The sequence below is a fragment of the Anomaloglossus baeobatrachus genome, unplaced genomic scaffold, assembly GCF_048569485.1.
Source record: "Anomaloglossus baeobatrachus isolate aAnoBae1 unplaced genomic scaffold, aAnoBae1.hap1 Scaffold_118, whole genome shotgun sequence".
Lineage (NCBI taxonomy): Eukaryota > Metazoa > Chordata > Amphibia > Anura > Aromobatidae > Anomaloglossus > Anomaloglossus baeobatrachus.
The window spans coordinates 56,958-83,754 of record NW_027441888.1 but is presented as its reverse complement, the minus strand read 5'-3'; the positions used below and the strand labels follow the sequence as shown (position 1 = coordinate 83,754).

General features: G+C 46.2%; 1 protein-coding gene across 1 annotated transcript; it reads right to left on the bottom strand.

Annotated features, from left to right (window-relative positions):
* Positions 1–4,450: 4,450 nt before the first annotated feature.
* Positions 4,451–14,555, bottom strand: LOC142260516 (uncharacterized; the record flags this gene model as incomplete). Its single annotated transcript, XM_075331966.1, has 5 exons — positions 4,451–7,651; positions 13,703–13,793; positions 13,991–14,088; positions 14,171–14,294; positions 14,376–14,555. Coding segments are annotated over 5 exons (1,695 nt in total), but the record flags the coding sequence as incomplete, so codon positions are not given.
* Between the last annotated feature and the right edge of the window lie 12,242 nt (positions 14,556–26,797).

Below are 26,797 nucleotides of genomic sequence, written 5' to 3'. Positions count from 1 at the left end.
TTTCCAGCGCTGATATATCTATTTTCGGATGCTGCCGGGTCCACCGGATTCGGCCTTTACCTTGGTCCCAATTGGTGCGCTAATCGCTGGCCCAACACATGGCACCTGTCTGGGTGGACAAAAAAAAAAACAAAAAAAAACAACAAAACTTTACTCGAGCTGTTCCCTATAATAGTAGCTACAAGTCTTTGGGCAGAAAAGTTGGCGACCAATCGGACCCGCTTCAGGACTGACTACATAAGTGTCGTCCACGCTGTTAACCACCTCGCATCTTCCTCACCACCGGTGATCAGCTTGCTACGATACTTAGTTCTTAAGTGCCTTGAACATAATATCTGGGTCAGGGCCATCCACATACCGGGGATTGATAACACTATCGCTGATGCCTTATTGCATTTGATTTTCAGAAGTTTCGAGCATTGCACCCAGAATCTGACAACAATGGCCAAAAGTGTCCACAGTCCCTCTGGACGGTCCCTGTGGACAGTTGATTCCGCTGGTTAAGGCATCCCATCAACGTGGCATTTGTATGGTAAGGCTGGGGACGAATGATTTCAATATAGTTCAACCGCTGCCTAGCCAGGTGTCCGCGGTTTTTCTTAGCAATTCCGTTGCTCGAGACATAACGCATCTACATACCAGTGGCTTGCCGGGCACAGTAGCGTAGTTGCGGGTTGCAGGAATAGCCTCTCACTTTCAGGTTCGTGGATGGACCGATGTCACCAAGGCCTTTCTGTTCAAACAGGCCGTTAAAGGCTGGAAGCGCTGGTGCACGGAGAACAGGAAGGCCAATTCATTCGCCATCCTTTCCGGCATAATAAACCAGCTAGGTGACGTTTGCACCAATGACAGCGAGGTCCTCTTGTTCTCGGCCGCCTTCTCGCTAGCATTCTTCGGAGCTTTGATGGTCAGCGAATTAGTTAGCAGGTCCCTAGGTCGCACCGGTGGTCTGTTACGCGACAATGTTATAGTTTGCAATGGTGGAGTACGGGTTCGCATAAGGCGCTCCAAAACAGATCAGCTCGGTAGAGGAGTTTGGTTCCCTATTTTCCCGTTTTCAGGTATCCTATGTCCCATCCTTACCTTGCAGCGACACTTAGAGTCTTGGGTTCCCAACAAATTCTTCTTGGAGCACGCAGAGTGATCCCGCTCATGGCGACACAACTTTCGGCATTGCTCAAAATGTCTATTTCCTACCTGGACCTACAACCAGGAGATTATGGCATGCACTCCTTCCGCATCGACACGACAACCGAGGCAGCAAGGGCCAGCTTCATACCTATCCGTGCAGTCCTGTAGTTCCCTGCCACCAGTTGTCCACTGTTTGGCACGTTTATATATTACACAAAAAAATAAATAAATAAATAAATTGTTAACCGAAATGATATACATATATTTATTTATCTAAGCACCTTCAAACCTAAAGAAACATTAATACAATGATGTTTACTGACACGATGATGGAAAATGTTTTGCATACAAGAGAAGTAACCGTTTTTCTTTTAGATCTGTCGAGACCTAGCATCTGGATCCTAGGTCACTCACACATATTCTGGGCAGCACGGCGGACTGAGTCGAGACCGGGTGGAAGCGTGCTGGGAGTTTGTGACCTCAAGTTTCACTGGAGAAGAGTTCGGGGCCTGGCCTGGGCCCAGGTCCTGCCCGTGGTAGTGAGCATATCCAGAGTAGCCACTGGCCTACTGGTGCTGGTCATTCACGGGTGGAAATGACCTGGTAAATGTGAGGATCCAGGATCTGCTTGCGGTCATGCAAGTGGTCCTAGATAAGTTCAGCAGCTTCTTTCCTAGATAAGTTCAGCAGCTTCTTTCCTAGATAAGTTCAGCAGCTTCTTTAGCGACGTAGTGGGGGTACGGTCCAGTATATTACCGAGATTGAGTTGTACAGGGGCAAGGAACATAGCAGCTGTGGAAAGGTCAAGGCAACACGTTAATATGCAGATCGCCAAATTTATAGCGTCAGGAAGAGGGATAGTGCCTGGACACGAGATGCTGGAATCAGAGGTCAGCCGTTTGGTGCTAGAGGATGGTTTTAGCCTTAATGATATAGGCCTAGACAATTTCCTGTCGGACAGTAAGGACGGGGTTGAGCGGGCCATAAGGGCCCTGTGTGGGGGTCGCAGCTCAGGCTTGGGCCTTCGCCACTCCGTGGCCGGTGGAAGAGGGATTTGGTGAGAGCCAACCTGCCACGGACGGCCGTAGGCATCGGGCCTCCTCCCTCAGGTTTAAGGCGGATTTGTGCCTGTGGTTAAAGCTGTGGCCAAAATAACAAGCAACCCCCTTTTATATCAACATTGAATGGTGTTACGTGGATACCTTCAATAAAGTACAAAAGAAAGATATTCCATGTGTGGTCTCATTCATTGCGCGGTGGGGAGGGGGAACCGGTTGGTGGGTCTCGGCAGTCATCCAAGAATGGTGCTTAATTAGCATTGCCTGTGGAAAGGGGTGAGGTAACTGAGTCTGAACAGCTACCAACAGGAGGAATATATTGCAAACCAAAATCAGGCGTGCATGGTATGGTGTTGGTCAGACACCAGATTTGTAGCATAACTACGGTCAAAACAGAGAAAAAAGGGGAACCAGCACGATCTGAAATTGGCATGCATCATATAAAAAGTGAAAATTCACAAATTTATTCCAACTGTACTATAATAAAAAAAATGAGATTTTTAGCAAATAATTGATCAATTTTTTGAGCCACCCCTGCCAACGTCACGGCAAATCTCAATAGGGGGGTCCTACTCTACATTCTGTATTTCATGTGCCATGCGGCCTCCTAGATAAAGTTAAAAGCAGAACCATAATGGAGCACACATACCTGCAACCTGTATATAGCCGCATCCATGTTGCAAAAAAGGCACTTGTGGATAGAGACCAGCCCAGGTCCCAGCATGTGGAGCAAGCCCCACACATACCAGGACTATATCAGAACTGATCCTCCCAGTGCCAACCAGCAACCATTGATAAAGGCGGACCAGATCCAAGAATGGTGCTTAATTAGCATTGCCTGTGGAAAGGGGTGAGGTAACTGAGTCTGAACAGCTACCAACAGGAGGAATATATTGCAAACCAAAATCAGGCGTGCATGGTATGGTGTTGGTCAGACACCAGATTTGTAGCATAACTACGGTCAAAACAGAGAAAAAAGGGGAACCAGCACGATCTGAAATTGGCATGCATCATATAAAAAGTGAAAATTCACAAATTTATTCCAACTGTACTATAATAAAAAAAATGAGATTTTTAGCAAATAATTGATCAATTTTTTGAGCCACCCCTGCCAACGTCACGGCAAATCTCAATAGGGGGGTCCTACTCTACATTCTGTATTTCATGTGCCATGCGGCCTCCTAGATAAAGTTAAAAGCAGAACCATAATGGAGCACACATACCTGCAACCTGTATATAGCCGCTTCCATGTTGCAAAAAGGCACTTGTGGATAGAGACCAGCCCAGGTCCCAGCATGTGGAGCAAGCTCTGCACCATACCAGGACTATATCAGAACTGATCCTCCCAGTGCCAAACAGCAACCATTGATAAAGGCGGACCAGATCCAAGATGGTGCTTAATTAGCATTGCCTGTGGAAAGGGGTGAGGTAACTGAGTCTGAACAGCTACCAACAGGAGGAATATATTGCAAACCAAAATCAGGCGTGCATGGTATGGTGTTGGTCAGACACCAGATTTGTAGCATAACTACGGTCAAAACAGAGAAAAAAGGAGAACCAGCACGATCTGAAATTGGCATGCATCATATAAAAAGTGAAAAGTCACAAATTTATTCCAACTGTACTATAATAAAAAAATGAGATTTTTAGCAAATAATTCTGGTGGCCGGTCACCACCATGCCATGCATGCCTGATTTTGGTTTGCTATGTATTCCTCCTGTTGGTAGCTGTTCAGATTCAGTTACCTCACCCCTTTCCACAGGCAATGCTAATTAAGCACCATCTTGGATCTGGTTCGCCTTTATCAATGGTTGCTGTTTGGCACTGGGAGGGTCAGTTCTGTTATAGTCCTGGTATGGTGCAGAGCTTGCTCCACATGCTGGGACCTGGGCTGGTCTCTATCCACAAGTGCCTTTTTTGCAACATAGAAGCGGTTATATACAGGTTACAGGTATGTGTGCTCTATTATGGTTCTGCTTTTAACTTTATCTAGGAGGCCGCATGGCACATGAAATACAGAATGTAGAGTAGGACCCCCCTATTGAGATTTGCCGTGACGTTGGCAGGGGTGGCTCAAAAAATTGATCAATTATTTGCTAAAAATCTCATTTTTTTTTTTTATTGTAGTACAGTTGGAATAAATCTGTGAATTTTCACTTTTTATATTATGCATGCCAATTTCAGATCATGCTGGCTCCCCTCTCTGTCTATTATTAACTGTATATATTATAATTCTAATGTAACTTCTAGCGTGCTTTCCCTTTCTTCTTTACTTTCTTGTCTTTACATTGTCTCTTCTGTGTTTTCTTCTTCAGTTTGCCATATACACTGTTGCTCACCATTATTGGCACCTTTTCATTTTTTTCATACACTGCACAATATCTTTAGAAATAAATGGAATTGTACTAAAGTTATATCCTCAGGATTTTTTAATTAGTGGTCCAAAAAGTAATACAACAATAAAACATTGTCACTTACATGTTGCAAGAAGAAACAGAATAAACAGCATGTGCAACAATAAAAGCCCCTAATTAATACTTGGTTACACCTCTAATTAATACTTGGTTGCACCCCTAATTAATACTTGGTTACACCCCTAATTAATACTTGGTTACACCTCTAATTAATACTTGGTTGCACCCCTAATTAATACTTGGTTACACCCCTAATTAATACTTGGTTGCACCCCTAATTAGTCCTTGGTTGCACCCCTAATTAATACTTGGTTGCACACCCTTTGGCATTGATGAGCCTCCAAACGTTCCTTGTAGCCATCTATAAGCTTCTTGCACTTCTCTGGTATTTTCTCGCACTCTTCCCTTATAGTTTGGCCAAGCTCTTGAATGTTTGCAGGGTTCTTTCTCCCAATGGCAGATTTCAGCTCACCCCAAAGATTTTCAATGGGATTGAGGTCAGGACTCATTGCTGGCCTTTTTCAAAGTCTATTTTTTCTTTTTCAACCATTCCTGTATACTTTTGAATGTGTGCTGTTTGGTCATTGTCTTGCTGGAGGACCCAAGTTTTTACACTCAGTAGCACATTTTGCTCTAAAATTTCTTGATAATTCTTGGATTTCATGATTCATGTGATACGGTCAAGGCCTCCAGTACTAGACGCAGCAAAGCAACACCATAGGATTATGGATCCTCCACCATGCTTAGAGGTTGGTAGGGTGATATTTTCCTTAAAAGCTTCATTGCACCATCTACAAACAAACTGTTGCTTTGCAATGCCTAAAAGGTCTATTTTTGTATCATATGTCCACAGAACATTTTCCCAGAAGGAGTGCAGTTTCTCAATATACTTTTGGCAAAGTTCAGTCTTTTCTTTTTATGTTTTTTCTTCAGCAATGGTTTCTTCCTTGGCTTTGCCCAAAAAGCTCTGCTTGGTTTAGTATGTGGCGTATGGTACTTGTTGAAACCATTATCCCAGACTGTTCCAAGTTGGCCTTCAGGTCTTTGAATGTTTGACGTGGTGGTTTTTCCTCTATTTGCACCAACCTTCAAATACATCTCTTGTAAATTTTCCTCTCTTCCCTATGCCCAGGGAGGCTCTTGATGGTTTCATGCTTGGCAATCTTCTTAATAACATTGCGCACTGTTGAAACTGGGATACCAAGGTCTTTGGAGATGGCCTTACATCCTTTGGAAGTCTTGTGTTTGCAATTAATAGCAGTTCTGATGTCCTCAGACAGCTCCTTTGTCTTCACCATTGTGAGAAAAGAACAGGGCCTAATATGTGGCTTTTTAAAATACTAAAGTCATTATTCATTGGCTAATTCATGTCACACGGGCACTGACAATTTATCACAGGTGATTCTCATTTGAAATTTACCACATGTGAGTCAAAATGTGTTTCCATACTAAGTTAATGTAAAGGGTGCCAATACCAGTGTCACAACAGCTTTATGTTTTTTAACTTTTCCTTCCCATTGTTTTATGTTTTAAATTTTTGTTTATCATGTGCTCTTTTGTATTTAACATGAATGCTCTATAAAAAAAACAAACTGTTTTACTTGATTCAGTTTTTTCAGGAGATATTCCACATTATATCATGTACTTAAACTTCATGGGTTCCAAAAACGATGAACAAGACTGTATAGAATTTCTCCCGATGTGAATTTTTTTTAGTGGTCACCAAATTATAAATTTCAAGTAAAACATTTCTCACCTTCTAGGTATGATAATGGCTCCAACCCTTGTTTGTTTTCTGATGTTTAAAATGATGCACTTGTGTGTAAAGTATTTCCTTCATTCTAATCACAAGGGTTTCTCCCCTGTGTGATTTCTATGGTGTTTAGCAAGATGTGATTGACGTGCAATACATTTCTCACATTCTGAACTTGAAAATGGCTTCACCTGTGTGTGATTTCTAGGATGTATAACAAGACTTAATTTATTTACAAAATATTTCCCGCATTCTGAACATGAAAAGGGTTTCTCCCCTGTGTGAATTCTTTTGTGTTTAACAAGAGTTGATTGAACTGCAAAACGTTTCCCACATTCTGAACATGAAAAGGGTTTCTCCCCTGTGTGAATTCTTTTGTGTTTAGCAAGATTTGATTGAACTGCAAAACATTTCCCACATTCTGAACATAAAAAAGGCTTCACTCCTGTGTGAGTCCTCTGATGTTTAACAAGACATGATTTATTTGAAAAAAATATCCCGCATTCTGGACATGAAAAGGGTTTCTCCCCTGTGTGAATTCTTTTGTGTTTAGCAAGACTTGAATTACCTGAAAAACATTGCCCACATTTTGAACATGAAAAAGGCTTCTCCCCTGTGTGAGTTCTATGATGTAAAACAAGACTTGATTTACGTACAAAACATCTCCCACATTCTGAACATGAAAAAGGTTTTTCACCTGTGTGAGTTCTCTGATGCATAACAAGATTGGATTTACGATCAAAACATGTCCCACATTCTGCACATGAAAAAGGCTTCTCCCCTGTGTGAATTCTCTGGTGTCTAACAAGATGTGATTTTTGGTTAAAACATTTCCCACATTCGGAACATGAATATGGCTTCTCCCCTGTGTGAGTTCTCTGATGTGTAACAAAGTGCAATTTATGTGTAAAACATTTCCCACATTCTGAGCATGAATAGGGTTTCTCCCCTGTGTGAGTTCTGTGGAACATAACTGACTCTGAAGAAAATATTTTCTCTCCTGTGTGAATTTTTTTATGGATTTTTCCATATTCTGAAGTTGAAAATGACTTCTTTGCTGTCAGAGCACTTTGATTTGTAATGCCTCTTTTGTGACTTTTATTATTCTTAATAGACTGTGATAAACCAAAAGATTGGACTTGTTTAAAAGAATCAGATGATAGATCTTTGCTGTGAAGGGATGATGGTATATCTGGAATAGTAGCATTCACTTCAGTTATATCTTGTGTGATATCAAGATCATCTGATTTAAAAATTGAAGATGTCAGTTGTGCCTCTAATCTCCTACAGTAATCTGCCAAGAATAAAAAATATTTTTAATAATATATTCAAATTTAACGATATAATGTATAAAATAGCTTGTAACATGTTTACCGGCATCCCCGCATACTTACCTTTCCAGCAGTCCAATGGTAGCTTCCATGTCCCCAGTCCCTGCTACCATCTTCCAGGATGTGAACGGCAAATTAAGAGGCTAAAATTTAACTTTTAATCCTATTACATTAAAAACCCAGACTGGGTACACATAACCAATAGCTCCCTAGTATTCTGACATCTCAGACAATACCAAATGTTGTTAAATATGGTGACTAAGGAGCCAATAAATGTATAACAAAATAATCAAAAAAAACACAAACAATAATTGAGTAGATTATTTAACCCAAGGGGACAGTGGTCCACTAGATGAGTACTAAAAAATAATCAAACAAACTCAATATACACAAATAAAGAGCTATATATTGGTCCATGGATGTGCACATGCCAGGCAGGTATCCTGGGATATGCTTAAGGCATCCGTGCACCTCTTAAAGTGTACCCTAACCTGGAAGTGCCTCTCAACTTATGTTCAAGAGGCACTAGGTATTTAAGGCATCCTTCCCCTATGGGAGGTCCCTGGGCAACATAGTCTATCCTTAGATACATGTTGCTAGTTGGCAGTTCCTGTTCCATTTGCTGGTTCTTATGCTGTGTGTGCATATATGTGTCTGTATCCTAGTATCCGCTGTGACCAGGAAACCTGCTGCATCTATCTATACTAGGTGTGCCTGCCGTATCTGCTGCACCTGTCTTATCAGCTGTATCCACTGCACCTGCTTATACTAGCCATCAAATCTTCACCCAACCACATCAGTGACTGTCAGAATCCAATCCATGACCCTTGGGGTCAGCTGCTGCAGTACCAAGACTCCCTAGAGTAGCACCTGGCATCCACCTTCCAAAACAAGCCTATCCTCACCATCAAAGGCTCTAGTGAAGCTGGGGTAGCCGCTTAGAAATGCCCCTCCTGGTTGAGACGTTGCTGCGGCCCAATGGGCACACTCCCGTAAGCACCGGCAAGCATAACAGTTTGCTCAGGCGATGGATCCCACTGGCTCCAGAACTCCAAAGCTCACAGGTATGCAGCAAGAGATTGTCCATCAATGGGAACAAAACCGAATCCTGATCTACTTGCAGTCAGTGGATATCCGCTTGCAAGCCTTCCGTCCAGCACAAACCTATCCTCACCATCAGTGAAGACAAGGTAGTCACTTAGTTATGCCCTTTCTGGTTGATCTAGTGCTGTGGCCCAGCGGGTCCACTCCCACGAGCATAACATAGCTAAAGAAATTACAATTTCTATAAATTGTAATTATTTACTAAAACAAAAAGGTCTACAATCTAACAGTAGATCTCAAAGCAGGAACCAGTAGACCATGATGTTCAACCCTCTTTGTACATTTTGCCTCCCGTATATTGGAATAATAAGTCATCAAATAATATTTTCTAAGACAAAATTATACCAAACAGCTACTACGTCAGTGGAGAAATTGAGGGTTTCCACAATGGTTGTAGCTGAAAGACTCTTGATTATAAATAGATATGGTTTCATAATCCAATCCAGTAAAATCCCAAAGCCAAATATCCTCGATGCTTCTCAGCCTTGCAGTGTATCCAGACACTGTTACTATCCACATGTATGGCATTGCCACAGGGAAGAACCCACATAAACATTTACAGTTTGCGTATTTCATGGAGCACAAGCTGGGCACTATGTGTTGGGCACTAAAATGGCAGATTTGCAATGTTCACTCTACAACATCCACTCCATGCTAATTTTCAGAGAATGCCTGTGGGGTCAAAATAGTCATTTACATTGAAGCAGAATACGGTAAATACTATTTACTGACTAAATGTTATGGTGTCACTATTTGTTTTAAGAGCACCCAAATGCAATGTTTGATCACTTCTAATTCTTTTACATTTTTGGTGAATTTCAGTTTTTTTTTTTTTAAATAAACAGAAAACAAATCAACCTCACATTACATCTAAGAAAAAGTAGAATATGCCACAGAAAAAAGGTCTCAGAAACACTGGGATCATTTACTTTCTGCCTCTCGGACTCCACAATGGACGGCTCCAGTACAAGTTCTTATATAATGGACATTTGTAGAATTGAGAGAAAATATCTTTCAGGTTCTTGAAGGTAAAAATATCAGAACTTTATGTGTTAATTACTTTCCTTTTTTCACTAATTACATTGTGGAAATCCTGTGGATGGGCTGCCCGGCCTCCATGTACCCACTGTGGGATAATCCTAACCTCCAAACCAAAAAGAAAAACCCCTAAAATTACAATTTTAATAGTTTCATTTTAAAACAGATAATCCCCACAAATAAACAAAACACACAAAAGGGACAATAGATCCCCAATAATTGATACTTGGCCACTAAAGGAGGGGTTCTTGTGAGTCCACCAATTATGTGGCAACTGAACAAGAGAAAAATAGCCTATGTGGCCTAAGTAAGGCGACCAATTGTCCAATTTAAAACCAATTAGCATAAATGCCCATAATCAATATCTGATAAAGGTATAGTTACGTATCAATCATTTGGCAGTGCAACAGGGGTGTGGCCAAGTATTCACCTAGTCTGGCCCTACCTGGCCGCGGAGGTCGGCACCCTGTAACCAAACGCAATGGCGCCCCCACTCAACGAGGACTCACCCTTCTTTCCCTCCGCTGTTCTCAAGTGCAGCTGGGCTGGGAAAGGGGGAGTGCGGGGAAGTTGCACTGCATAATACTTAGTAACCAAACAGACACGCACAGTACATTTAGGCAATAAATTATGTTGGAATGGTGTTATAGATGGACCATGTAACTATACAATATACCTCAAGGGACAGTACATTCACCATAAATACAATGTCGAGTGCTCCAAATCCAAAGCAAGGTAAAGCTCCAATTATATCCATGAAGTGTTGTGTTACCCAGACATGCATATAGAGTGTAAAAAGACCATTATTATGCCAACCAATCCTCCGTGAACACAGCAGGATCCTCCTGTAGAGCACTTAAAGGGGGAGGCCACTAGTTATCCACAATTCTCAGTAACACTCAGAGATGTATTTAAACCCAATTGATCTGTAAGGCAATAAAACAGTCACACTTCACAATCCAAGGGTCTGACAGTACAATATGCCCATATAGTATATGGCATCAAGAGGGTAATAAGGAGAAAAATACTTCACAGAAGATAATATGCAGACACTTCATGGAAGGTAAATAGAATTGGAGCAACCAATGAGGATATACAAGGCATGGTCCAAGTAATCACATTAGTTATTAAACGTTCTCATAATTATCATAGTGATACTTAGCTTCCTTTACAAGTCTAAGCGGAGGTCCAATGACCCATCGTCCTGATTGACATCCCACACCAAGGCCCGACGCGTTTCTCCCCGATCAAGATTCCCACCGGGGTTCATCAGGGGCACCCTTATAGGGCAAGGACCACCGGCCGCAATCTGCCAAGTGATCAAAAACTTGTAGTCACCATACTAGATGGCGCAATCAATCTTTATTCAACTGGTGAACACGACACCAAACTAAGAATCTAGGAGGTCACCAGCATCATTACCCTCCGCTTTCTCTTAGGGGGTCCACCATACAGATAAGATTTTTCTTCCCATTATTTTCTAAGTTGTCTGCACATTCTACGTACGCTGTCATTTGGCTTTGCAGATTAGAGATCTGGGCAGCTAAGGCTAGGTTCACACACTGCGTTTTTTTGACGCTACGTTTTTGTGGCAAAAACCGCACAAAAACGCACCCGCGGCAAAAAAACGCGGCAAAAAATGCACACGTTGTGCCGCGATTTGGTGCGTTTTTTTGCTGCGTTTTTGCTCACTGCGTCTTTATGCGTTTTTTATCAGTGAACAATGCAATTAAAGATTGTTGAAAAAAAAAAGGTCTGATGTCATTTCCTTCTTCAATATGTTCTTCATTCTCCACTAGTGTATTGCAATAGAGCAGACAGCTGCAGAACTACAAGGCTCAGCATGCTCCATACAGGACTGTATGCTGGAGGGAGAGGCAGAGGGAGCAGAACTACAAGGCTCAGCATACTCCATCCAATAGTGTATGCAGGAGAGCAGACAGCAGCTGTAGAACTACAAGGCTCAGTATCCTCCATCCAGGACTGAATGCAGGAGTTTTTTGCCCCTCAAAAAAATGACGTGGGCTTCGCCATATTTTTGTATGCTAGCCAGGTACAGCAGGCAAGTACAGGCTGCCCCCAACCCCAGCTGCCTATTTGTACCCGGCTGGGAACCAAAAATATAGGGAAGCCCTTTTTTTTATATTTCATGAATTTCATGAAATAATTAAAAACAAAAATATGACGTGGGCTTCGCCCAATTTTTGAGTCCAGCCGGGTACAACTAGGCAGCTGGGGATTGGAATCCACAGTGCAGGGTGCCCATGCTTTCTGGGCACCCCCGCTGTGAATTGCAGTCCCGCAGCCACCCCAGAAAATGGCGCTTTCATAGAAGCGCCATCTTCTGGCGCTGTATCCAACTCTTCCAGCTGCCCTGATGCCGGGTGGCTCGCTGGGTAATAATGGGGTTAGGGCTAGCTGTATATTATCAGCTGGCCCTAAGCCCGAAATTCATGGTGTCACGCCAATATTAGACATGGCCACCATGAATTTCTAGTAAAGATAAAAAAAAAAACACAACACAGAAAAATATTTTTATTAGAAATAAAACACAACACAATTAGTGACTCCATCTTTATTGAAATAAAGAACCCCCCTCCGCAGTAATCCTGGGTCAGGGTCTCGCGCCGTCCAATCCGGATCCAATATCATCTGATGGGTTTGCTGGAAGGCAAAGCGATCAGATGATGTGTCAGGTTCTAGGGGCTGAAGCACATCACACATCAGCTGATTGTATAAAAGCCGTTTATACAATCAGCAGATGCATCGGTGCAAAAAAAAAAAAAAATACTCACTTATGTGCTGATTACCGGCAGCTCCTGAAGCGGAGTCTGATCCCGTCCGATCGCTGCAGGAGCTGCCGGTAATCAGGGATGAAGTCTCCTGACGCATCCGCTGACAGGTTAAACCAGCCGGGCGCCCGCGTCACCGCGATACTTACGATCAGCTGATGCGTCAGGTGACTGCCTCAGGTGATCCATCGCCAGGTCCTGCATCTATCGGAGGTGTCCCGGCCGTCTGCACACAGCTGGAGCGGCGATATCGTGAGATGAGATGGGAGCGGGCATGGCACCGGGACCCTGCAGACAGGTGAGTATGACTTTTTTTTTTCTTTTTTCTACTGCTCACTTTTGCTTTCGCAGCCGCTTCCACCTCCCGCCCGAACATGGCGCCGCACGGCAGCATACATGCACAGGACTGGAGGTGGACGCGACGGTGACGGTACCGGGAGGATTCACGCTTCTGTGTTTACTGACAGAAGGAATCCTCTTCCTGTACATGTCACTTTACTTCCCACCTCCTGCGTTTATAGCTGCATTTTTGGTCTTAGAAACGCACGAAAACGCACCAAAACGCAGCTATTTGCGTTTCTCATTGCGTCTTTCAACATCCCATTGCACTCAATGGATGAAAAGCGCAGTGAAAAACGCAGGAATAATTGACATGCTGCGTTTTTGTGGCACCACAAAAACGCAGATGAAAAAAAACGCTGTGTGCAGAAAGCAAAAATGAAAACTCATAGACTTTGCTGGGGAAGCAAAGTCATGCAGTTTTCTGAGCAAAAATGCACCCGAAACCTGCGCAAAAACGCCGCGAAAAACGCACTGTGTGAACTTACCCTAAGGGTCAATATCTTCTAATTTCAGAGGATAGGATGGATCCTACCTGTGAGATCCGGCTGATACAGATCTCACTCCAAGGGCGTCCAATGCTCAAAATAGTGGGGACAGTTTTGAGAGGAGGAGCATGTGGTGGTCTAGCAGCAGAATGGTGACCATTTTCTATGGCCGGACTAAAACCCTGATAAAGCAGCCACAGCCGGTGATTGAGAAGAATCTGTGACTTCTCTGCATTTAGTGGTCACTACTCACCTGGGCGGTTATCTGTAGGAATCTCCTCTTTACTCCGCTCATCACCCCTCACATATGTCTCTGTAGTATTAATATGGGGCAGATCTTCCCCCTGAAACAAATATTGTAAAAGTCACAGACAGATGGAGAAGTCCCATCTATGATCAGCTCTAATCCTGCCATCTCCACCGCTCTCATTACACAAGTATAACACATATAATACTGGAGGATAAAACAAGACTGAGCACAAGACCTTCACAGCCGTCTACACATCATAGGGAGATTTCATGGCACCTTCTCTCCATCTACCTGATGATCCTGAGGAACATCGGGATCTTCTTGTTTACAGTCCTGTGGGAGAAGAGGACGGGAACATCTCTCTGGTGTTGTCCTCTTACTGGATAGAACTGGGGAGACACATACAGGGACTGAATTCATTCCTTGCATACAGATAATTATAGGCCGTGTGTATTTAGTCCTGTCTATTACCTGGTGATGTGAGGGGCTGGGGAACCTCCATCATGACGTCCTTGTACAGGTCTTTGTGTCCTTCTAAATACTCCCACTCCTCCATGGAGAAATAGATGGTGACGTCCTGACACCTTATAGGAACCTGACACATACAATGATACCGTCACCCCCGATCCCTTCATAGCGTTACTGTATAATGTCCCAGCATTCCCAGCAGTGTCACCTCTCCAGTCAGCAGTTCAATCATCTTGTAGGTGAGTTCTAGCATCTTCTGGTCATTGATGTCCTCATGTATCGGGGGGTGAGGTGGAGGCCCCGTGATTGGGCTCAGGGGTCTTCCCCATCCCTCAGACACAGGGGCCTGACAGCGCTCACTAGAGGTCTTCTTCACTACTGTGTAATCCTGGTTATGGAGAGACACAGTAATAAATCTCACTCCAGATATTTCCAGAGTCCTCACCTCTCCAGTTCTGTCCATCTGTTATTCCCATAGATAAGAATGATGTAATGTGACGTCATCAGAATCTCTCACCTCTCCAGTAAGCCGGAAGAGGATCTCTAGGGTGAGGTGTAATATCCTCTCCGCCATCTTGTCCCTGTCCATATCCATCCTTCACGGGGCAATCAGGAAAATTCTCTTTTATAGAAGATCTCTACTGAGAGGATTCGATATTTTAGGGACCTGAATGGAGAGAAGATGACGATGTAACATGCTTTATCCTTCAAGCCACACATCCAAGCCCTCTTCACCTCCTGCAGACTACAACTCAAAAATATCTCCCGAATCCGTGTTTTCCTTAACCAAGAATCAGCAAAAACATTAGTACATGCCCTCATCATCTCCCGCCTCGACTACTGCAACCTCCTGCTCTCTGACCTCCCTTCCAACACTCTTGCAACCCTCCAATCTATCCTAAACATTGCGGCCTGCTTAATCCACTGCTCCCCTCGCTACTCCCCAGCCTTGCCACTATGCCAATCCCTTCACTGGCTTCCCATCGCCCAACGACTCCAGTTCAAAACATTAACCATGACATACAAAGCCATCCACAACCTGTCTCCTCCTTACATCTGTGACCTAGTCTCCCGGTATCTACCTGCACGCAACCGCAGATCCTCACAAGATCTCCTTCTCTACTCTCTTATCTCCTCTTCCTACAATCGCGTACAAGATTTCTCCCGTGCCTCCCCCATACTCTGGAACGCTCTACCTCAGCACATCAGACTCTCCACTACCGTGGAAAGCTTCAAGAGGAACCTGAAGACCCATCTATTTCAACAAGCCTACAACCTACAATAACCCTCAGTCCAGTACACCACTGTGCAACCAGCACTGTCCTCACCTATTGTACCATCACCCATTCCCTGTAGATTGTGAGCCCTCATGGGCTGGGTCCTCTCTCCTTCTATACCAGTCTGTTTTGTACTGTTAATGATTGTTGTAGGTATACCCTCTTTCACTTGTAAAGCGCCATGGAATAAATGGCGCTATAATAATAAAAATAATAATAACATCTTAAAGAATCCGCTGTAATAATACAATTACTAGAGATAATAAGGGGAAACATATAATGAGAACATTCTGGGGGAACATTATACTGTGTGAGGCAGAAAGGGACAGAAGACCGAGGGCAGAAAGGGGCCGAGGACCGAGGGCGGAAAGGGGCTCAGGACTTAGGGCAGAAAGGGGCCGAGGACCGAGGGCAGAAAGGGGCCGAGGACCGAGGGCAGAAAGGGGCCGAGGACTGAGGGCAGAAAGGGGCCGAGGACCGAGGGCAGAAAGGGGCCGAGGACCGAGGGCAGAAAGGGGCCGAGGACCGAGGGCAGAAAGGGGCCGAGGACCGAGGGCAGAAAGGGGCCGAGGACCGAGGGCAGAAAGGGGCCGAGGACCGAGGGCAGAAAGGGGCCGAGGACCGAGGGCAGAAAGGGGCCGGCGACCGAGGGCAGAAAGGGGCCGAGGACCGAGGGCAGAAAGGGGCCGAGGACTGAGGGCAGAAAGGGGCCGAGGACTGAGGGCAGAAAGGGCCGAGGACCGAGGGTAGAAAGGGGCCAAGGACTGAGGGCAGAAAGGGGCCGGCGACCGAGGGCAGAAAGGGGCCGAGGACTGAGGGCAGAAAGGGGCCGAGGACTGAGGGCAGAAAGGGGCCGAGGACTGAGGGCAGAAAGGGGCGAGGACTGAGGGCAGACGGGTTTCCTCACTTCCGGCCTCTCATAGTTGGGGCGTCTGTATCTATCAGAGGAAAAGGAACAAAAACCTCACGATTAATAGAAATCAGCGAGAGAAAAACACCAAGAAAGTCTCAGAGCTGAAGGGGTTAATGCCGCCTGCCCCAGTAATGGGGAATCTCCACACACCTCCACCTGCAGAGCCGCACACTAGATATATAATACCCTGCACCTACCTCCACCTGCAGAGCCGCACACTAGATATATAATACCCTGCACCTACCTCCACCTGCAGAGCCGCACACTAGATATATAATACCCTGCACCTACCTCCACCTGCAGAGCCGCACACTAGATATATAATACCCTGCACCTACCTCCACCTGCAGAGCCGCACACTAGATATATAATACCCTGCACCTACCTCCACCTGCAGAGCCGCACACTAGATATATAATACCCTGCACCTACCTCCACCTGCAGAGCCGCACACTAGATATATAATACCCTGCACCTACCTCCACCTGCAGAGCCGCACACTAGATATATAATACCCTGCACCTACCTCCACCTGCAGAGCCGCACACTGGATATATAATACCCTGCACCTACCTCCACCTGCAGAGCCGCACACTAGATATATAATACCCTGCACCTACCTCCACCTGCAGAGCCGCACACTAGATATATAATACCCTGCACCTACCTCCACCTGCAGAGCCGCACACTAGATATATAATATCCTGCACCTACCTCCACCTGCAGAGCCGCACACTAGATATATAATACCCTGCACCTACCTCCACCTGCAGAGCCGCACACTAGATATATAATACCCTGCACCTACCTCCACCTGCAGAGCCGCACACTAGATATATAATACCCTGCACCTACCTCCACCTGCAGAGCCGCACACTAGATATATAATACCCTGCACCTACCTCCACCTGCAGAGCCGCACACTAGATATATAATACCCTGCACCTACCTCCACCTGCAGAGCCGCACACTAGATATATAATACCCTGCACCTACCTCCACCTGCAGAGCCGCACACTAGATATATAATACCCTGCACCTACCTCCACCTGCAGAGCCGCACACTAGATATATAATACCCTGCACCTACCTCCTCCTGCAGAGCCGCACACTAGATATATAATACCCTGCACCTACCTCCACCTGCAGAGCCGCACACTAGATATATAATACCCTGCACCTACCTCCACCTGCAGAGCCGCACACTAGATATATAATACCCTGCACCTACCTCCTCCTGCAGAGCCGCACACTAGATATATAATACCCTGCACCTACCTCCACCTGCAGAGCCGCACACTAGATATATAATACCCTGCACCTACCTCCACCTGCAGAGCCGCACACTGGATATATAATACCCTGCACCTACCTCCACCTGCAGAGCCGCACACTAGATATATAATAACCTGCACCTACCTCCACCTGCAGAGCCGCACACTAGATATATAATACCCTGCACCTACCTCCTCCTGCAGAGCCGCACACTAGATATATAATAACCTGCACCTACCTCCACCTGCAGAGCCGCACACTAGATATATAATACCCTGCACCTACCTCCACCTGCAGAGCCGCACACTAGATATATAATACCCTGCACCTACCTCCACCTGCAGAGCCGCACACTGGATATATAATACCCTGCACCTACCTCCTCCTGCAGAGCCGCACACAGATATATAATACCCTGCACCTACCTCCACCTGCAGAGCCGCACACTAGATATATAATACCCTGCACCTACCTCCACCTGCAGAGCCGCACACTAGATATATAATACCCTGCACCTACCTCCACCTGCAGAGCCGCACACTAGATATATAATACCCTGCACCTACCTCCACCTGCAGAGCCGCACACTAGATATATAATACCCTGCACCTACCTCCACCTGCAGAGCCGCACACTAGATATATAATACCCTGCACCTACCTCCACCTGCAGAGCCGCACACTAGATATATAATAACCTGCACCTACCTCCACCTGCAGAGCCGCACACTAGATATATAATACCCTGCACCTACCTCCACCTGCAGAGCCGCACACTAGATATATAATACCCTGCACCTACCTCCACCTGCAGAGCCGCACACTAGATATATAATACCCTGCACCTACCTCCACCTGCAGAGCCGCACACTAGATATATAATACCCTGCACCTACCTCCACCTGCAGAGCCGCACACTAGATATATAATACCCTGCACCTACCTCCACCTGCAGAGCCGCACACTAGATATATAATACCCTGCACCTACCTCCACCTGCAGAGCCGCACACTAGATATATAATACCCTGCACCTACCTCCACCTGCAGAGCCGCACACTAGATATATAATACCCTGCACCTACCTCCACCTGCAGAGCCGCACACTAGATATATAATACCCTGCACCTACCTCCACCTGCAGAGCCGCACACTAGATATATAATAACCTGCACCTACCTCCACCTGCAGAGCCGCACACTAGATATATAATACCCTGCACCTACCTCCTCCTGCAGAGCCGCACACTAGATATATAATACCCTGCACCTACCTCCACCTGCAGAGCCGCACACTAGATATATAATACCCTGCACCTACCTCCACCTGCAGAGCCGCACACTAGATATATAATACCCTGCACCTACCTCCACCTGCAGAGCCGCACACTAGATATATAATACCCTGCACCTACCTCCACCTGCAGAGCCGCACACTAGATATATAATACCCTGCACCTACCTCCTCCTGCAGAGCCGCACACTAGATATATAATACCCTGCACCTACCTCCTCCTGCAGAGCCGCACACTAGATATATAATAACCTGCACCTACCTCCACCTGCAGAGCCGCACACTAGATATATAATACCCTGCACCTACCTCCACCTGCAGAGCCGCACACTAGATATATAATACCCTGCACCTACCTCCTCCTGCAGAGCCGCACACTAGATATATAATACCCTGCACCTACCTCCACCTGCAGAGCCGCACACTAGATATATAATACCCTGCACCTACCTCCTCCTGCAGAGCCGCACACTAGATATATAATACCCTGCACCTACCTCCACCTGCAGAGCCGCACACTAGATATATAATACCCTGCACCTACCTCCACCTGCAGAGCCGCACACTAGATATATAATACCCTGCACCTACCTCCACCTGCAGAGCCGCACACTAGATATATAATACCCTGCACCTACCTCCACCTGCAGAGCCGCACACTAGATATATAATACCCTGCACCTACCTCCACCTGCAGAGCCGCACACTAGATATATGGCTGCTCTGTGCTTACAGGACCTGTGATCATGTCACATGGAGGGGAGGAGTCAGGGGTCACATGATTAGCTCCTCAGTGTAGTCCTATATTGGCGTGCACACACTGGATGAGGTGCGGTGTCAGTGGATGGTTATAGTTAACCCCTGTTGCGTATGTATGTGACCCCTGTTGCGTATGTATGTGACCCCTGTTGCGTATGTATGTGACTCCTTCACACTCATTTCAATCTTTGCTAAATTGAATTCTTTATTGATAAGTTCAGGTGAGGAGAAGATTTGTTGAGCGACTTTAGAAGAAAATTGTTTGGACCTGATCGGTCTTGATCACAAGTCGCTGAAAATATGTGTATGATGTATATGGAGCAGAGCCGCATGTGTACGATGTGTACGGGACAGGGCTGTGTGTGTATGATATCTACGTAGAGGAGCTGTGTATGTAGTGGAGCCGTGTGTGCATGATATGTATGTAGCAGATACCTTCTTTTCCCAGTTTATTAATCCCCAAAACACCCGTGCAGGTCCAACATAATCCACACGAGGTCCCACGACGATTCAAGCTCTGCTATACGTAGTCATAGCACGCGATCGTGGCACATGACTGTCCGCTGTGAGGTTCAGGCAGAGACTGAGCAGTGATCAGTTGTGACGTCACTCAGGTTAGTTGCGGACACAGCTTGAGGGTCTCCACCTGTGACCGCTCGTAACTTGACTTCAGGTGACTTCAGTGACCTCACCTGAGTTCATTCACCGCTCATCACGCGACTCACTCAGTCTCTGCCTGAACCTCACAGTGTACATAGGAAATACTGTGGATAGAAGCGCAGGACAGGGTCTTATCAGGAAAGGTAACAGATAAGCCAAGATAATTTCATTCACCTATAAGGGTTGTGCCAGTCACAACTCCTAAACGTACATAAAAGATGGTAATAGCCGCAGACCTGGAAAGCGAATTCAGTCATAACGTGGGAGAGATCAGGTGTATGCCGCGCTATCACCAGAAAATCAGATGTTGATTATTTCTTTATGCTTTTATTCAGGTTGATGCGTTTCAGAGAACTCTGTCTCCTTCATCAGGACATCAAGGAAAGATCAACAGTCTACTACAGAGGAAAGAACCTATATATATATATATATATATATATATATATATATATATATATATATATATATATATATATATATATATATATATATATATATATATATATATATATATTGTGACAATGTGGGCCCCAAGTGTATGTGGGCCACACATCAGGTAGCGGGATTAAAGCACGCCAGAGTAATTGGTCTCTTTAACAGACCATCTGGTTTATTAACAGGTCCATAAACCATATCAGGTCACATAACATAAAGATGCCGTTCGTTGGCTTTCTCCTCAAAGACCAACACATAATATAAAGTCCACACACTTTTGGACTGCCACCCATGTGTCACTGACCCTTGTCAGTATCCAGACCCCAGGTCCAATCCCAGTTACCTTCCTCTTAAGGTGGCTAGTGTCCTTTCCAGGTTCCCCCTGGCTCCAGCCACATGGCTTTACACATGGACCTAAAAGCCCCTTCCTTCAGAAGAAGGTCTCCGGAGGAGTGCAAAACACCCTGCTTCTGCTCTCTCCATCTCCAGCACACACACTGGAAGTCTAGAGCCAGTCTCTCCCTAGACTGCCCTCGACACTCTCCACCCAGGTTCAGAGACAGGATTGCTTTAACCCCTGGAGCCACACCCACAGGTGGTAAGGAGTGTGTAATCAGCATCACACACCCTTCCATGGCTCTGCATGAATGCAATCCTGTGGAACCACAGGTCCCAGCCAGTTTCACATTGCAGAGCACCCACGCTTCTGCAAAACATACCGGCCTTTTGTAATACAGCCGGTTGATACCTCACATACCCTCCCCCTCTGTTCAAACCCGTAGGGGAGAACACTTGCCAATGACCTGGGGCTGCGAGACAGGGCATCCCCGCTGCCATGCCCCACCAGTCGAGAGGGCCGTCCAAGAGCAGCAGTCCCTGAGGCATCGCCCGACACTGTCACCAAACCCTGTCTGGTCAACCTAGGGTTAAAGGACGTCCCATTTCCAGACCGTTCTCTCCCTGACCCCCTCCCAGGGTCACCGTAGTAGAGAGACATGTCCCCAGTCAAACCTACAGTCTTGTCCGAACCTAGGCTTTCTCGAGTACCCCCAAGGCTACTGTCGGGAACTCTAAGCTCATAGCGGCCACTATCTACCGTACATCGTAGGTTACCACTCTGTCGGCGATTCCTTTTATCGCGCGTCTGAACTACTGGACCGACACGCCATCTTCCACTTCTTTCCCCTGAACAACGGGTGGAAGACGGCTGCTGTCCCCCACACAGTTGGCGAAGCTGCTCCTTAATTTTCAGGTTTTCTTGCCACAACCGCTCCATGTCACGTACATGGTGTACCCGATATTCAATAAGGCTTCGAATGGTTCCAAGACTCTCTACAGTCCCGACACAGACAAACGGAACCATACCAGCTACCCTGGGTATCTTGCTCTCATTAGCAGCAGGGATTCTTAATCTCACCAATCCCGACTTATTCACCATGTCTTGCATGACTCGTCCGGTTTTTCCAATGACTCTCCCCAGAGCCCGGGGTACTTGGACAATATCTTCCGCCAGACTCTGCGCTTTCCTTTTATACTCTAGCTGTCTAGTGGCTTCTTCCTTTTGCAGTTGGGCCTGCCACTTCATACGAACACATCTGAAGTGCATGTCCTTTAGAATAGCCACCCGCTGCCCAGTAATTTTACTGGTAGACAATATCACTAACTGTTCAGCCCCTGGGGTACAGTAGACCTCACACGCTTCCACAGCTCTCTTAAATTCGTCATGCATGCACCCGGTGGCACACGCTTCTCTTAAGTCCTCAGGTATATCCACCATGCACTTGACTACAGAAGTCTCATTCATCCCTGCCACATGCTTGTCAAGTTTAGCTTCCAGAGTTAGCTCTCTTTGGGCCTCCCCTGCTTCAACAAGTTTGGTCAGGAGTGACACTCGCTGCTCCATCTGCTCCAAGTCTCCCTGGGACTTGGACTGGTACTCTGCCAAGCGACTTCGGAGCTCAGCCACTTCTTTCTCCAGCTCCCTTACTCGACTCTCAGTAGCCTGCCTAAGAAGTATCTCTTGTTGCAGATGGTCTTTGCTCATCCTCTTGAATGAGTCTTCACTTGCGGACCTCTCTGGTCTATGACACACTATTTCTGAGGCTTCTTCCACCTCAGCTTCAGAACATTTGGGTTTCTTACTCTTCTTACCCACGACCTTCTCTATATCCTCCATCATGGTTTTACCAAGCAGGTCAGGCAGGCTCCCAGTCCTGGATGAGACCTCTGGTCCAGGCTTCACCTCCTCAGAGGCTCTCTTCACTTCAGCGCCAGCTGTTTCTTGGTTCTTCACTGCATTATCTTCCACTTCCTCTGGGGTCTCTGCAGTGTCACCCTCAGCCTGGGTGTCACACCCTTCAACATGGCACTCTGTTCCTTTTAGAGATTTGGGGCTAAATTCGCTGTCATCCACCCCAGCACTTGGTAGTTCACCAGTCTGCTCACCACGACTGTTGGGGATTATTCCTTCCCCCACACTCTCTAGGATTCCATTTCCTATACCATTCTCGCCTGACAGACTATCAACTTCACACTTTGAAATCATAGGGACCACCACCATTACGTCCTTGGTTGGCTCCTTCTCTGCACTTGCAGCGCGCTGATTTCTGTCGTCACAATGTGTCAGTTCAATCTCTGATTCCTCAGTCTTTTGTAGGATATCACCGTCTGACTCCACCGTAGCAGGTGTTATTAGCACCATGTCTTTATTAATCAGGCATGTCACTTTCTCTGCACCCTCAGACGGCCTACACTGTGCCCCCTCTCGGCGCTTATTACGTCTTCGGCGTCGGGAGGAAGTTTTGCCCTTCTCGCCCATCTGTACCACACTGTACTCGTTTGTCACCTTACTAGAGTCAGTGTCTTTACTGGAGTCATCATCGCTCCCCCTGGTATCCTGGACTATCATGTCCCCACTTAACCAGATATCTGCCTCCCTTTCTGGAGCTACCCCGTTTTTAACGGTCACACTATCGGTTATTCCCTTAGTCCTTATGTCACTAAGTTGGGTCCGTCCATCATTTTCTTTGGTCACCCCTAACTTAGGACAGTCAATTTTAGGAGGTGCTATCTCCTCCTTACCACACATAACTGCACAACAAGGACCCCTTTTCACCTCCCAATGTGGTGGGGTTTCCTTTGGGCTGTTCCGGCTCTTACACAAGCAACCGTATACGTCCCCCTGCTTCCACAAGTGCACAAATAATTTAGAGTCCCAACCTATAATAATTGGGTGCAGTAAATCTGAGACTACACCAACATCATGAGAACCACTGTCCCAGGCTGTCTTAATGACCACGCTGGAGACCGGGTATTCTGTCTCATTACTGTGGGTGCAGCCGACGTGGATCTTCCTTCCAGGAATCAAGTGGACATCAGAGGTGGCCCTCACCAGGGTCACCAAGCTCCTTGAGTCTACGACTCCTGTTACAGATTCCCCATCCACTTCCACGGAACACAGACGTGGCTTCTCGTCGGATGGGTGGTCTATATTGCAAACAGGACACTTGTGGCATGAACACTGTTGTCCCTGGCTACAGTCCATCTGCGCCACTTCACCCTTGGATTTGGGATGCTCCGCACCCTTTTGGGGGACCACCGCTTTCTGGGACTCCATCCCCTTATGGGCAACCACCCCTTTATGGGCAACCACCCCCTTATGGGCAACCACCCCTTTATGGGACTCCACCCCCTTATGGGCAACTATTCCCTTCTGGGACTCCGCCCCCTTTTGCGGTTTCCATGCAATGTCCTTAGCCCCCAGTTCACACCGTTTGCCCTTGTCTCCCTGGGCACCCAGTGTCCATACTGGCCCCCGAAGGGTACGCTCAAACTGGTCCATGGCTGCGACATCGCTACACACTGACAGCTCCTGCTGTCCCTGGACCAGGTACAGCTCCTCCACAACGTCCGCAGGGACCATTCCCTCTTTTTGGCTTTTAGCCCCCACTGCTGTCACTGGACCTCCAGGCACATGCCGTTGGTGCTGCTGGCTCTGCAGCAGCTGGTTCAGGAGCTCCTCCATGCTGCAACGAAAAGAGGAACAGGAGGGGCGCTCCAATGGGTAATACCCGGTGGTCAAAGACAGGGGGGGGGTTAGAGAACCACTAACCTTTCCGGGTTGTACCGCCCGTACAACCAGGGTCTCCAGCTTGTGGTGTATCACTGCTCACCAAGCAGGGCCTCGCAATTCCGGCTGGCCTGGAACCTCCAGTCGCTTGACTCTCGCCACTGCAGCACAGGTCCCCAACGACCTGCTGATTCACCGCCAGGTGCTTGAGAGCGCTGTCCCTGTTCGTGGACCCGCCGATCCACCGCCAGCTGCTTGAGTGCGCAGACAATTTTCGTGGACCCGCCGATCCACCGCAAACCGCTTCAAAAAATTTTTCGTGGACCCGCCGATCCACCGCAAGCAGTCCGTATCCACAGGAATATGTTCTAGACCGTTGCCCTTAGCAACCAGGCTGCATTGCCCTTAGCAACCAGGCTGCGTTGCCCCTAGCAACCAGGCCATATGCCCGCATTCTCCACCATAATGTGACAATGTGGGCCCCAAGTGTATGTGGGCCACACATCAGGTAGCGGGATTAAAGCACGCCAGAGTAATTGGTCTCTTTAACAGACCATCTGGTTTATTAACAGGTCCATAAACCATATCAGGTCACATAACATAAAGATGCCGTTCGTTGGCTTTCTCCTCAAAGACCAACACATAATATAAAGTCCACACACTTTTGGACTGCCACCCATGTGTCACTGACCCTTGTCAGTATCCAGACCCCAGGTCCAATCCCAGTTACCTTCCTCTTAAGGTGGCTAGTGTCCTTTCCAGGTTCCCCCTGGCTCCAGCCACATGGCTTTACACATGGACCTAAAAGCCCCTTCCTTCAGAAGAAGGTCTCCGGAGGAGTGCAAAACATCCTGCTTCTGCTCTCTCCATCTCCAGCACACACACTGGAAGTCTAGAGCCAGTCTCTCCCTAGACTGCCCTCGACACTCTCCACCCAGGTTCAGAGACAGGATTGCTTTAACCCCTGGAGCCACACCCACAGGTGGTAAGGAGTGTGTAATCAGCATCACACACCCTTCCATGGCTCTGCATGAATGCAATCCTGTGGAACCACAGGTCCCAGCCAGTTTCACATTGCAGAGCACCCACGCTTCTGCAAAACATACCGGCCTTTTGTAATACAGCCGGTTGATACCTCACAATATACATACAGATAAGTCAGAGGACCGCCTGCTGTATTTCAAATACCTGCGGGACAATCGACTTATGAAATAACGGCAACAAGATTTAAAGCATAATGTATTAAAAGATGACTTTAAAAGTCCTGGAAGTAACAAATATCGCAACAATATAGAAATTATAAAACAAAAAGCAAAAAGAGAAAATGAATAATGCAAAAATATTTCTTGGAAATATAACAGAATGCTGAGAGTCTAGAACTGTGGGATTTACTGGGGATCGTAGTAATACACTGGCTGGAGCCGCTATCCACAGCCCTATATAGGGGATCATGATAAACAATGGGAAGAAAGGTTATGGTATTTATTGAGTTAAAAAATGGGAGCGGGGTTGTGCTGAAAAACTAAATTGATGATGATATTACAGAAATAGAAAAAAATATATAAAAATAATTTAAAAGTGGAATCTCACAATCGTGTATTATTTATTAAAATGAAAAAGTAGAGAACTGAAGAAAAATAAAAAATTGCGTGTGTATAGTGATGGGTTGTGCAAAAATTGATATCCAGTGCGAATGTTCAGAGACCACGAGCAGGAAAGTCCTTATGGGTAAGAAGTGTTGAGAGGTTTCATAGAGTAGTGCAGACATAATATACAGTGTGTGTGCAGAGATCACGTGCGGCAATCGTACATATGAGGTTAACGTACGAGAAGGAGTTCATATAAGCAAAAAAAGCAATATGGGTGAAAATTAAACATTTTCTTGTATAAGGACCCTAAACAGACCCAGTTAGAAGCCATGGAGGTGGCGGTCTGCCTGCGGGTTTTAATG